Source organism: Littorina saxatilis, linkage group LG4 (assembly GCF_037325665.1).
Source record: "Littorina saxatilis isolate snail1 linkage group LG4, US_GU_Lsax_2.0, whole genome shotgun sequence".
In the NCBI taxonomy this organism is placed as follows: domain Eukaryota; kingdom Metazoa; phylum Mollusca; class Gastropoda; order Littorinimorpha; family Littorinidae; genus Littorina; species Littorina saxatilis.
The window spans coordinates 35,812,356-35,826,877 of NC_090248.1; the positions used below are offsets into that span (position 1 = coordinate 35,812,356).

Here is a 14,522-nt window from a genome sequence, read left to right on the forward strand (position 1 = left end):
TTAAATCTCAATTCTTCATCGATATTTATGAAATTTTGTGGGTAGGTTCGTTGTCCCCAACTGATTTTCACTCCATACTTTTCCAGAAGAAAAACATAATTTTGGCAGTTAAAAACCGTTACATTTAAATTTTCACCTATCTTTATGAAATTTAGTGGGTGGGTCCGTTGTCCCAAACTGAATTTCAAGACAAACTATTCCAGTCAAAAAAACTTATTTTTGGCAGTTAAAAACCGTTAAGTCTCAATTCTACACCGATATTTATGACATTTTGTGGGTAGGTTTGTTGTCAGATTTGACATGATGGCAGAATTGAAAGTGTGAGATATCCTGATGTTTCACAATTTATGCTGCATAATTCAGCCCCATATAGGCGCTTGAATTTTAGGTGGAGTTGGGTTTTTTTTTCAGCCCAAACCAGTAACCCCCACATGGTTTTCATGTCCCTTTCTGAGAGACTTCAAGAAGTTTCAATTTGACGTCATGATTAGCCTGCCGCATTAGCAAGTATGAAAACACGTCATCGATGACACATTTTAAGACAGAGAGAGAGAGAGAGAGAGAGAGAGAGAGAGAGAGAGAGAGAGAGAGAGAGAGAGAGAGAGAGAGAGAGAGAGAGAGAGAGAATCATGTACACACAGATGGACGACTTCGCTTGGGGTATGTACTGCCCGGCAGTACACATCTACTTAATTATTATTATTATTATTATTATAAGGTGTTCTTGTAAAGTGAATAGCAGTGCGTGTCCTAGCTGTATGTTTTGAACTGTTCATGCGAAGAAATTCTGAATAAAATGTTGTTTAAAAATAAAAGTGTCTTCAAGGGATTCCTGTATCTCTGAAAAATGCATGCTCTTTCGTTCTAAGATAATTATGTCCCAAGGCAAGAAGAAACAAGAACTGTTTTAAAATACAGACGATGCATACAAACGTTATTTGCAAACATTGTTGGCCACAATAACAAATTAAAAAAAGAAAGGTAGGTTGTTGGAACGTTTGTTATTGACAAAACAATACGTTACATTCACAAATGTATCGTGCTGCCCTACTTGCCAACCGGCATAATGGGCAGTAAGTAAGTAACAAATATATCGACCCAACGGTCTATAAAGTGCACAGACAAACAATGAGTAACAAGAACTTAGCTTGATCCAATTTGAGTTTCGCTTGGGACTTTCCAACAAGCGGCCGAAACATTCGATCAAGCTAAGTTCTTGTTACTCATTAATTGTTTGTCTTGACCGTTGGGTCGATATATTTGTGAATGTAACGTATTGTTTTGTCAATAACAAACGTTCCAACAAGCTACCTTTCTTGTTTTTTTATTCTGAATTTTGGAACGTTTTGGCAGTCTCTTTGTTTTTGGAATTATTGGCCACAGTCCCTGTTGTGAAATTGCAGGAAGTTCGAACTGACGAACCACATGCCGTTGTGTATATGACTGGCAACTCTTAAGGTGTGGATAGTCACCTGTGGGGTAGTTGTGAGCATGTTTTGACTGTTTTTGCCATCCTCTCCGACAAAAACAATATACAGATCGTTTCTTCAGTATTGCTCTGAGCCATGCTGACCCCTTAACGCGCTTTTATTTTTATTTTAGTCAAGGCAGGAGGGGTATTATGGAACGAAAAAAAGTGCGCACATGTGTGTGTGTGTGTGTGTGTGTGTGTGTGTGTGTGTGTGTGTGTGTGTGTGTGTGTGTGTGTGTTTATTTTATCAAGTGAGTACAGTTTACACCATCTGTAATATTCGTAATGTGATTTTCTCTGTTTTTTAAACCCTAAGTCTTGTGATATGAGATTGTAATTGTAGTGCAATATTTGATTGCAAAAGATATAAAGACTAATGATCTTATTTAAAGGTTATGTGTAATGTTTTAGTAATAAAAGATGATAGCACTCTGAGTTAAGGTTAGTTGCAGGCTACAAGTTGTGCTTGCTAACACAAGAACCTATGTATTTGTTGTGTTTTTATTTATTGAATGTCTTTATAATTCTTATTAAATGTTTCAGCTATAATCGTTTACATGCAGGCTGGGTGTGTCAAAGCAACATTTCTATTTTAATGTAACATTTTCATGGACAATAAAGTGTTGTTATTGTTATTATTACAAATGTACTTTTACCCTTGCACAAATGGTTCATTCCTACAGTAGGCTATGTTGAATAAATTCACGTAAAGACGAGTCAAGTGTGGATAATGAAAGACATGGACATTTGATGACGCGGGCAAAGAATATAGAGGGGGGGGGGGGGGGGGGCGTTGATGCCTGCATGTGACCAGCGATGCTCATTCAGCCCTGAAAGTCCAACAAATGGTGTACTCGCCTTTGGCTATTGATTCTGACAATTTACTTGCCAGAGAGCAAACTTTACTAGCCAAACCAACAATTTGTTTCAGCAACTTTACTCCCATTTGGCGAGTAGATGAACATTTCTACTCGCCAGTTACATGTTTCTGCTCGCCATGGCGAGTAAAATACTCGTCACTCTCAGGCCTGTCATTGAAGACAGAGCAAATACTCGATATTCCGTGTATCATCGCTTGGCATCCCAGTATGCTATGTGCAGTAGGAGAAACGAATACAATCGAACCTGTCTATAACGACAACCCGAGAGACTAGCACCAATCAAACGTGGTCGTTGTAGACAGGTGGTCGGTAACCAGAGGTGGTCGTCAGGACAGGTTCGATTGTACTGATGGATTTGTCCGAGGTTCAGCGACGATGCAATTGACTTCCCAAGATTCGAGAGCTGTTGACTAGGACGCTAGTTACTGTGTGTTTCAAAGAGATCGCCGACTGCTTACAAAAAATGGCGTATCATTTGTGTCATAATATGCGCATGCGTCCACATACACAACCAGCACCGCTAACACCTCGACACCCCCCCCCCCCCCCCCCCCCCCCGGGCCTCCCTTCCACACACACACACACACACACACACACACACACACACATACATACATACATACACAACCCAAACATACTTTTTCACAACATCCCTACACCGGTACCAATGTCCATGGATGTTCTCTGCAAGGCTAGCAAGGGGAATGGCTGCACGCTCCATTGTGAAGCCATTCATCTTGTGGCCCCCAGCGGGGTGGCGACATGCGTGTCGACAGCGCCTCCCTCCAACAACAAGCTCTTCACGCCAACACCCATCAGCGTACGATCAAGATCTGACACCACACACATACACACCTCAAGTCGTGGCGCCCGAGGAGGGTGATATAGCAAAATATCCACCATGTAGCAAAGGGCGTAGGATCCGCGGGGAGGCCGTCTAGTAGCCCAGAGGACTTGCTTTTTCCAGAGACATACATTCTATCTATGTCTCTGATTTTTCCAAGGGATGGTGGCAACATCTGACACCACACACCTCAAGTCGTGGCGCCCGAGTAGGATGATATAGCAAAATATCCACCATGTAGCAAAGGGCGTAGGAACCAAGGGGAGGCAGTCTCAAACACATACACACCTCAAGTCGTGGCGCCCGAGTAGGGTGATATTGCAAAATATCCACCAAGTAGCAAGGGGCGTAGGAACCGCGGGATGGCAGTCTAGTGGCCGAGACTATTAATATTTGATACCTCACTCACACACCTCAAGTCATGGCGCCCGCCACCATCTTGCTGGGTGATATATAGCAAAATATCTACCCCGTATTAGGGGCGTAGGAATCTCGGTAGGGAGGGGAGGGGAGGGGGCAGCTGTTGCCCGGCTATGACCATAATGTTAACAGTAAGAACGACATATAGATATAGTCCATTCACTTGATGAGTACATTTTAATGGAAAATTGTCTTTGGCGCATCAACAGTCTTTATGGGTAAGTGCAAATTCAAATTTGAGGACGCTGAAGTTTAACTTGCAAGGTATAGTTATTTACTTATGCAGCATTTTGTTTGTTCAGACTGACCAATCGGTTACTTGTTCATCAGGATTAATTACTTATTGCACAACTCTACTGGTTAGTATTACAGAAAAAATGCATTCCAGAATTTATTCGTCTTATCAAAGTAAAATAACAGAGACAAAAATACAACAAAGTTAGTTTTTATCGATACCAGCTCAAGGAAACCTAGGCTTTTAGTACAATATCGGTGAAATATATCCGGACCAACATTGACTATCTTCCCATGCGCCTGCCGCATAGCATAGTCATAACTCACCCGGTGATGTAGCCCTTGCTTTGGTGCGGGGGATGTTTCAATATTGAGATGCCATCTGGATACCGTTTGTTTTGCAAGGCAAGCGGCGTGTTTACACGCGTGCAGAAGTCATTGCAAGGAATTATCGCCCTGTGTGAAACCATGATGACACGTTTTTGAAGTGGCGCGAAAGGGGGAAAGGGGGGTAATGCATCCTGCAGGTAGAAGGTCAGCTGTGAACTACACATGCGTAGCTGAATTCCACATAGTGAGATTCTCGCGTGACTCGAACTGGAATGTAAAACTTCAGCTTTCAAAAGTTTCGTAGGCCGGCATTTGTGGACAAATTCCCAGAATGCATTGTGTTTAACTACTTCTAACTCTGGTAGTACTAGTAAAAACAAATATTCGATCATGTAAGAAAATTGCAACACATGGTATCACGTTCGATTTGGTACAGTTACAATCACAAGAATCGTGTCTGGTGACATCTTTATGTATCTAATTTCGACTGCACAGTTGCGGGGTAAGGTCTATAATATAATATAATATCAAGCCAACAGACTAAGTGATTTCAACTCCAAGTCGCCTATTTCTTTGCCGCCAACCTCAAGCTATTTTTAAGTTTGAGGCAACGAACAATTTTGTCAACCTTTGAGGTGAACAAAAACGTGTCCTCTCCACCAATCCTTTTTCTTTGACGCATGTTAGAGCCAACCTACTTTTCAGTGTTTTTCCTTGTTTCTCGTCAGTGATCGACGAAATGTATACATCCAGACAACTCCACGCCCACGAAATCCGAGTTTATTCGGCGCAAAAAGATTAGACCGCGAGGCGACATTTTTTTTCTTCTGAGGAGTACATAGACATAGACATAGAACACTTTATTATCTCAACGAGGAGAAACTCAGGTGTGATCGCCGTAGTTTCAACGTGTGTGTGACGCCGTTTCAAGAAGTTCTGATCTCATTAAAAAGACTGCTTGTTGCGTACAAGTGCGACCAGTCACAAAAGGTCAAAACTTTGTGTAAACTGACAAACACATTTTTTGAAGTGCAAAGGGGTTTGTTTGGGAAATTTTGACACGAAAACTTACAACTAGCATTCGCACGCTATCTTCTACCGCTCGCAAAGAGCAGCGTCGTTACAAAATACCTTTCTCGTTAAACATGACTACGCTTTTTGTAAAAGGTACATTGCTTCGCGAGAAAAAATCTTGCAAATAAATAATAAGCTGACGGGCGCAGTGGCGTGGTGGTAAGACATCGGCCTCCTAATCGGGAGGTCGTGAGTTCGAATCCAGGTCGCTGCCGCCTGGTAGGTTAAGAGTGGAGAGTCGGTAAAAACTGTCACACACGTAAAAATCCACTCGTGCTAAAAACATGAGTGAACGTGGGAGTCTAAGCCCATGAACGAAGAAGAAGAAGAAATAATAAGCTTTTACAGAAGATCAGAAGTCGGCTCCAGGGTAGTCACACATATCTTTGTCCCCCTAATGTTGTTGTCCGAACGTGGTGCTGGGGGGTGGAAGCACATTAACCTTCGCCCGTCCGGGTTATCGACTACACACGGAAGTCATCGTGGGGTCGTGCGGACCCATGCTTCTCATTTCCTTCTTTGAGAAACATGGGTCCGCACGGCCCCACAATGTTTGAAGTCTAAATATGACCTCTTTTTTTTAATTACTTCTCGATGAAATTGTAGAACATAGGTGTCTGAGGCATTCTTAAGAGCACATTATAAAATTCCAACTAGTTCAAGAGATATTTGCAATTAAACACCCTTCTGGGTCCACACGGACCCACGACCACCGGCGAAGGTTAATTAATCGAGCAACTCCCTTTGCGAAGAGGCACAGTCGGCCGACTGAAATCGTTTTCGTGAAACCAAATTTCGTTACTGCATTTCACTCGTCCAACTGCAGTTAAGGCCCCCCCAAAAAATGTTGGTTTTGGGTAACCCGACCAACCCTAAAACTTTTTTTTATTTCTCAAAATAACAAAAACTTTTGGCACATTTTGCGAACCATACCGAGACTAAGGGAATTAACCTCCTTTAAAATCGACTAAATTAAAAACATTTTTATTTTTATTTTTTAAAGCCGACCTAACGACCCTATCTTTTTTTGGTCACGTTATCCTAAACCAACATATATTTTTGTTTGGCCTAACCGTCTGTATTGCTGACCCATGTAACCGGTCCCAGTGCATCCTTCGTCTGGGATTAATCCCGAAAATCTACGGCCTAGCGGATTTCTGTATATACAGAGAGGACATATTTGATGAATCAATTAAGTAACGGACACTCACGTCAATCTGAGGTATTAATTCAGGAACTAAATGTCCACTCTGCACACGAAACAGCCAGGCAGTTGGTGTTTGGCATGTGTCAAAGCGAAAGGGTGCTCTTATTCCACGAAAAAAACGTTAACATTCCCCTGTTTCTTACAGGCGAGAATAGGCGAGATTGGCGAGTGGGGCGAGGAAGTACCGTTTCTTGGGCACATCTCGCCGCGAGTGACGCTAGAATTCTCGCCTCGAACGCTAGGTAGCTTTGGGCTTGCTCGCTTGGCGAGAAAACATGGCGGCCACGCAGCTGCCCATGTCAAACCACTTCTCAAAAAACCTAGTCTTGATGTCAATATTTTGAAGAATTATCGTCCTGTATCTAATTTATCATCCTTGTCCAAAGTTTTTGAAAAGGTAGTTTTGAAGCAGCTGTTGTCATATTTGAACACCCATGATTTGATCTCGCATTCTCAGTCCGCTTATCGCCCTTCTCACTGTACTAAAACAGCCCTGCTTAAAGTAATCAGTGACATTCTGTCTGCTCTGGATGGTGGTGATGTGTCAGTGCTTACCGGCCTACTTGACCTTTCTGCAGCGTTCGACACGATTGACCATGTCACGCTTCTCCATAGACTTCAGACTCTGTACGGCATCTCCGGTCCACCGCTGGCATGGCTTGAGTCCTATCTCATTGGTAGGACTCAGGCTGTGCTTGTCGATGGCCAGATGTCTGCTCCAGCCCCACTTTCTTTCGGCGTTCCTCAAGGTTCAGTACTCGGTCCCATCCTTTTCATCATGTACACTAAGCCCCTCTCCACACTGATTCAAAACCATTCTGTTTTAAATCAGTCTTTTGCTGATGACACCCAGCTGTATAAACCCAGTCCCCCTGCAGCGACACATTCCGCCATCCAGACATGCATCACTGATGTTAAATCTTGGATGGTCGATAACAAACTTAAGCTGAATGATGATAGGACTGAAGGCTTACTGTGCAAAAAGAAGAACACTACATTTCCCTCTCCCCAACCTGTTTCTGTTCAAATAGGCAACACCGACATTCTTTTCTCACCATCAGCTAGAACCCTTGGATTCACCCTCTCATCTGACATGACCCTTAACAAACATATATCTTTAGTCTGTAGAGCAGCTTATTTTGAGCTTCGTAAGATCAGCACCATTCGCCACACACTCTCCTCTCAAACAACTAACACTCTTGTCTGTGCCTTTGTTCTTTCTAAACGTGACTACTGCAACTCTCTTCTCTCTGGCTGTCCTCTGTACCTCCTGCATAAACTACAAAAAGTCCAAAACTCGGCAGCACGCCTCATTCTCAAAGCACGAAAACGAGACCACGCAACACCACTTCTTCGCACACTGCACTGGTTACCTATTCAAGCCCGCATTGACTACAAACTGTCCACCCTCTGCTTTAACTTCTTTTCTGGCTCGTCTCCTGCTTACTTCTCTGAACTCCTCACCGTCTATTCTCCAGCAAGACAACTCCGTGCCTCTTCTGACTGTCGCATCCTTACCATTCCACACACCAAAACCAAAACATACGGACAACGCACTTTTACTTTCTGCGCACCCACACAATGGAATTCTCTCCCCTTTCACATCCGCCACTCTCAGTCACCCCAAGCATTCAAACGAGCACTTAAAACACACCTCTTCAAGAAATACAACCCCTGATTTTGTTTTTCTCAGTCCATCAGTAGGCTACATGTAGTGTATTTGTTGTTTTAGTGATAATGTGATAATGTATATAAACATCTAGGGCTGTTTTCAGTATTGTTGATAACATGTTCTGTTTGATTAAGGGTATTCAGCTGGTATTTCCTTGTTTTCACAACCTATTGTATTCATGTTTTTAATACTTAGTTAGTGGAAGAATTTTTTGTAATGTATGTTTGATGGTGTATGCTTTTAATTAAGCGTTGTTGACTATGAATGTAGATGTAAATGCTTGTATAACTGTGTTTTAATTTAATTTTAAATGTGTCAAGCGCAAAGAGCATAATTGGAAAGTTATGATGTTGCGCTATATAAATGCTCATTTATTATTATTATTATTATTATTATTATTATTATTATTATTATTATTATTATTATGTAACGCGCTCTATGGCTACCCACTGATCAGTGTGGCTACCGCTAGGAGGGGAGATCACTCGCGCAGCCTTTCGATCGCGTCGGAGACCTATTCAAGGTTGTTTTCTGTTTATTTTTCCCCCATCCAGGCTTGTGTTCGCCAGTAAGCTTGTAGGTCACTACTGCTGACATTCGTTCCGCAAAGTCCTCCATGGTAGGCATGTTCGTTCAAATTGTTGGAGTAGCACGCAAAAAAAAGTAGCCTTTCCGCTCACAAAGCAAGGTGTCGAGTGAATGCGAAAGCTCACCACAGCGGAAGTGGCGTCATAGTTTTGGGCATGCGCAGTGACCGGGATCGAAAGATGTACACAGGGGAAAGATGTAATCGTTACACCGGCACACAGCACTGTAAACAATCCCCGTCCCTTCACCTCTCTCGCCACCATCCGCCCTACCCTTGGTCTCATGCCTGTATAGTAAAGCTGAATTAGTTGTCTCCGAATTACACTGTGTGATCCAGTCAAGCAAATCAGTTGCCTGAATCTCAGTTTTACTCCAACAAAGAATGTAAACTTCAGTTTTTAAATTCGTAGGTGCAAAAACACCGAATACAAACATTAATTCAAAATAAATTAGTATATCAGAGTTGTGAAACAACAGCTGAAAGCCAACAGTGACGTTCTTCCGAGATTTAAACAAACAAAAACAAATATAAATTCGTGTGCGCAAAAACCCAAATGAAAACTTGTCACTCTCTTCTTTGGTATGCTTTATGTTTTCTCTTCTATCATTTCTGACAACAAGCAAAAAGAGCGCATTTCAGCCAGCCCCGAGCCGACCCGCAAGCTTCACGCTTGTTGAAGAGCACGCGCCGCTTAAACCACGTGACCCGTGACGACACACACATGGAAAATGGCGGCCACACACAGAAGAACCCACGTAGAGCTTAATTAACGATAATTGCAGACGTAGAAACAGAGTGGGGCTCAACGAGAAGGGAACTAATGTTTAACCTCACTCTCACTCCCTTTTATGTTGCAGCTGTCATTCCCGCATGTTTAAGTGTTTAAGATGATTATTTCGTTTCAACTGCAGTTTTTCTCCCCAGGATGTATACATTACAATTTACGTCAAGCAAATTTAATGACCTAAGCGGACGGCTGACAAAAAAAAAACCCACAAAAACACAAACGAAAGACCTGCATTGCAGACACTCAAAAACATAGTGTGTTCTTCTTGCGAACACGCGAGAGAAAATGAATGGAAAAGGGTGGAGTAAAAAAAGGCAAACGTTCAGGCAAAATGATTGTCTGCCCTTGTCTCAGCCTTGCAACGCAATTTCTTTCCTTTGTGGGTGACGTTTTGGCCGTTCATATTGTCATGCCCAGTCAGTAAGTTCCTCGTTGCCATATTTTCTGTTGCATCTATATAACTCGTCCAAAAAAAATAGACGTGTGAGTTTAGCATAGATATTTCAGTAGTGTTTGATGTAATGTACTTGGGCCTTAAGATTAATTATAATAATAAATTTTCAGTCGCACAGAAGAATCTATATGATCGTGCCTCAAGGGCAATGTTTGTTCTTTTGCGTACTTGTAGACAATTGTCACTGCCTGTGGACATACAAGTTGACCTGTTCGATAAAAATAATGATTGCTCCAATTTTACTGTACGGATGTGAAGTATGGGGTTTTGGTTCCTGTGAACTTGCTACTAAACTTCAATTGCGTTTTTATAAAATTGTTTTCAAACTAAAAAAATCAACTCCAAATGCTATGATATTTGATAAAACTTGGAAGATATCCACTAGATGTTAATAGGAAATGTAGAATGCTTTGCTATTGGTATAAACTGATTAGTCCTATTCATAAAAATAAATTTTCAAGTATTGTGTATTGCTTTACTTATAAATTGTATATCAACAAGATGATTGAATCTAATTATTTATGTTTTATTGAAAAAAACTTAAATGAAATTGGTCTCTCTGGCCTTTGGACTTTTCAAGAAAATGTTCAATACTCAAGCGCATGGTTTAAAAAGAAAGTAAAAAGAAGCTTGTATGACCAGTATATCCATAAATGGTTTACAGAAATTGGAACAAAAAATATGTTTTGGAATTATCGAATGTTTAAAGATATTTTTGCATGTGAAGACTATGTCACACACCTGCCATATCAGCAATGTGTTTCAATGATGAAGTTTAGAACATTAAACAACAATTTGCCTGTACAGAAAGAACGTTATCTTAATATCCCGAGGTCAGAAAGAATTTGCACCAAATGTGTATCAAAAGACATAGGTGATGAATTCCATTATCTATTTGTCTGTGATTTTTTCAAAGAAGAAAGAGCTGAGTTGTTACCACCTTACTATTGGAAAAAACCTAATGCACTTAAATTTAAAAAGTTGTTTGCTACTAAGAAAAAGAAATTGTTAAAGAATAGTTTGGACTTCATTAGTAGAATTTGTAACAGTTTCTCATAAAAAAAATTCTTTTTTATTTATTATATTAGCATATATCATGATCGTATTGATTGTATTTATTGTTCAAAATGCCCCCATGGGTTATGGACTAATAAAACTTGAACTATTTCATATAATGCTTTGAATATTGAAATAACATCTACTGTTAGGAAAGGCCATTCAGTTTCCTACCGTATATGTAGGAAATGTTATATTCCATGAAATGAGTTTATATTAGACCGGAGACCGAAACGTTAAAAAACACACCACAAAACCAAGTTCGAGAAAACGTCTCAATACGAATACTGGCTTCTCTTAAATTTTCTGTCACCTCTTAATTAAATGTATCTTCTGAGTAAATGACAAAGACTTTTGAAAATTAAGTTTGTCTCGGTGACTCAGTCATAACAACCGTGGATTATTAATCATGACGTCAACTCCAGGCTGTGTACATGCGTCGGTTTAGTACAGAATTAAAGATACAATACCGATACATGTGCAGCCTGGTAGCGATCTTACGAGTTGTTTTCTACTGCTGATATGGCGAGGCCATGCACCAAAACAAACTTTGTTCCCAAAATGCGTTGTCCATCCCTCGGAAGACATGCAAATGAAGACGTTTTACGTGACGCCATCATTCGTGTTGTGACATCTTCTTGAACCTTTTTTCCGCATTTGATGTGAGATATTTAACTCTGGAAGGGAGGGTCAAGAGGAGAAGTCTCGGTTTTCGTAATCGGTGTCGTTTGCCATTAAGGTGTAAGCACACTGCACTGACCTTGTCGTGTCCAGCCTGCCAGGTGAGGTTGACCGTGTCCACTTGAGGGGGTATGAGGATCTCTTCGGACAGACCGGACAGACCGGGCTCCTTCAGGTAGCGGTTGACCAGCCCGTTGTTGATGATGCTGATCTTCATCGGTAAATCTGCAACAAGAAAAAGTCAAAATATTATTTTAATAATAATAATAATAATAATTGTCAGTAAGTACTGGTGTCACATGACAGATGTGAACCAGTTGATTGGCTAATGGCGATGTGCTTAAATCTGTTAGCGCACTCTTGGAGTGCGCTAACTTTTCCACAGAGCGTATTCTTACGCCCTTTGCCAAAGCGAGACTGTACTCTCATCCTCAGAATTAATTAATGACATGTAGCTTATATTCTCCACTTTACCAAAAAATAACCATAACTTTCCTGCGGCTCAAAGCAGAAGTGTTTTTTTTTCTGACAGATCGCAGGCGCCTGTGCCACAGTTAAGCCCACTGATCTAAAAATAGAAGCGGCTGTGTCTCTTCCACAATGGTCTCTTCTCGTTTTGACTTGCAAAGATTCTTCTCATATGCCGTGTTAGTGGCATGTAGCTTATTAACCACATTACCAAATGATGAGTTAGTATAAATTTCCCAGCGGCAAACACAAAACACAAGTGTTATTCCGATAACGTACCAGCTAGACCAGCATTTGAAAGTCGACTCTGTTATAGTAGACTACACTGAATTACGACTGCATCAGTTCAGTAAATGAATGGTTTCCGAATTATTATCTCAAGGCAACAACAATCGGAATCGAAAACGTGTAGGGTTAAGAACGTTCTTACCATGTATAAAACTTATTACCAGCCTGCCTCATGCGTGCAGACGAGCAATTTTTGTTTTTGAAATGAGACTGCAGTTCAGTGGTTCGATTTCCCTAGCCGCCTAGCAGACGACATAAACCCCACAGCAAATTAACATGTTGGGCAAATGTGAACAAACAAACGATGGGGATATAATACGTGTAGAGTTCAGAGCATTCTTACCGTTCATATATAGTACCAGATGAGTGAAGATACAACACGAGAAACATACCACATTTATTTTGAAAATGTGCTAACCGTGGCCTTGGAGTCAATTCAAGGGGCAACACTCTGCACAGTCAATCTGTCGAAGCTCGATGAAGGTTTCGAATCGCAAATAACTAAGGGCACAGTCCTTTCTCCGAGTTTAAATGAGGTCTGTATGAAAGATCATCACTTTTTAGCTTAACGCTACTCTGGAATTTACCAACAGAAATTAAAACAAGAGTTTGCGTGTGACGAAAGCACGACACACTTGAGACAGCCCACACAAAAGTAGATCTGACACAAACCTGACACCACAGTTACGCCTATTCAAATGCGCGTAGCAAAATGTGCGTTTTGAATCTTCTTTTTTCTCTGGCGGTACTACAAATATCGTTATTGAAACAATCCCAGTGCACTAAGGGATTTATAGAGCAAATCTTGAAAATAATTATTGAACTCAGCGCTATGCGCTTCGTTCAATAATGAATTTTCTCGATTTGCTCTATAAATCCATTAGTGCACTGGGATGTCTCAATAACTTAAATAATAATCAAGAATAACTTTTCAACAGCGCGAGTCCCATCAATTGGCTCCAAGCGCTTTACAATTATTTCATTCTAAAACAAACCAGCACAAATTAAACGAGCAATTAAACACTGTACTCGCGTATTAACGAAGACGACGAAGTCAAAATTCTCCACAGTTTCTGACTCTAGGGTCTTCTTCGGGTACATATAAACATATAGGCTTAAAACGAAACAAAGTGGAAACAAGTCGCGTAAGGCGAAAATACAACATTTTGTCAAGCTCAGTCGAACTCACAGAATGAAACTGAACGCATTGCATTTTTTCCGCAAGACCGTACACTCGTAGCACCGTCTGTCCACCGCTCGTGGCAAAGGCAGTGAAATTAACAATCCAGAAAAGCGCGGTAGCGGTTGGGCTGAGGGGGATAGCACGTTTTTCTATATCTCAATTTTTTAACTCTCTGAACGTGTTTTTAATCCAAACATATCATATCTACATGGTTTTGGAATCAGGAACGGACAAGGAATAAGATGAAATTGTTTTTTAATCGATTTCGGAAATGTAATTTAAATCATAAATTTTATATTTTTAATTTTCAGAGCTTGTTTTTATGAAAAAAAATGAAAAAAACGTCTGGGGATATACCCAGGAACTCTCATGAAAAATGTCATAAAGATCGGTCCAGTAGTTTTCTCTGAATCGCTCTACACGCACACACACACACACACACACACACACACACACACACACACACACACACACACACACACACACACACACACACACACACACACACACACACACACACACACACACACACACACACACACACATACACCACGACCCTCGTCTCGATTCCCCCTCTATGTTAAAACATTTAGTCAAAACTTGACTAAATGTAAAAAGAAGACAGACGATAAACAAGTCGCGTAAGGCGAAAATACAATATTTAGTCAAGTAGCTGTCGAACTCACAGAATGAAACTGAACGCAATGCCATTTTTCAGCAAGACCGTATACTCGTAGCATCGTCAGTCCACCGCTCATGGCAAAGGCAGTGAAATTGACAAGAAGAGCGGGGTAGTACTTGCGCTAAGAAGGATAGCACGCTTTTCTGTACCTCTCTTTGTTTTAACTTTCTGAGCGTGTTTTTAATCCAAATATATCATATC

General features: G+C 41.0%; 1 protein-coding gene across 1 annotated transcript in view; it reads right to left on the bottom strand.

The window, feature by feature from the left end:
- Window positions 1-14,522, bottom strand: part of LOC138965576 (wnt inhibitory factor 1-like) — a 127,852-nt gene that overhangs the window by 70,085 nt on the left and 43,245 nt on the right. The window contains exon 2 of the mRNA XM_070337761.1: window positions 11,780-11,925. Within this exon, the coding sequence (XP_070193862.1) occupies window positions 11,780-11,925 (146 nt within the window). The remainder of the gene's footprint in view (window positions 1-11,779; window positions 11,926-14,522) is intronic.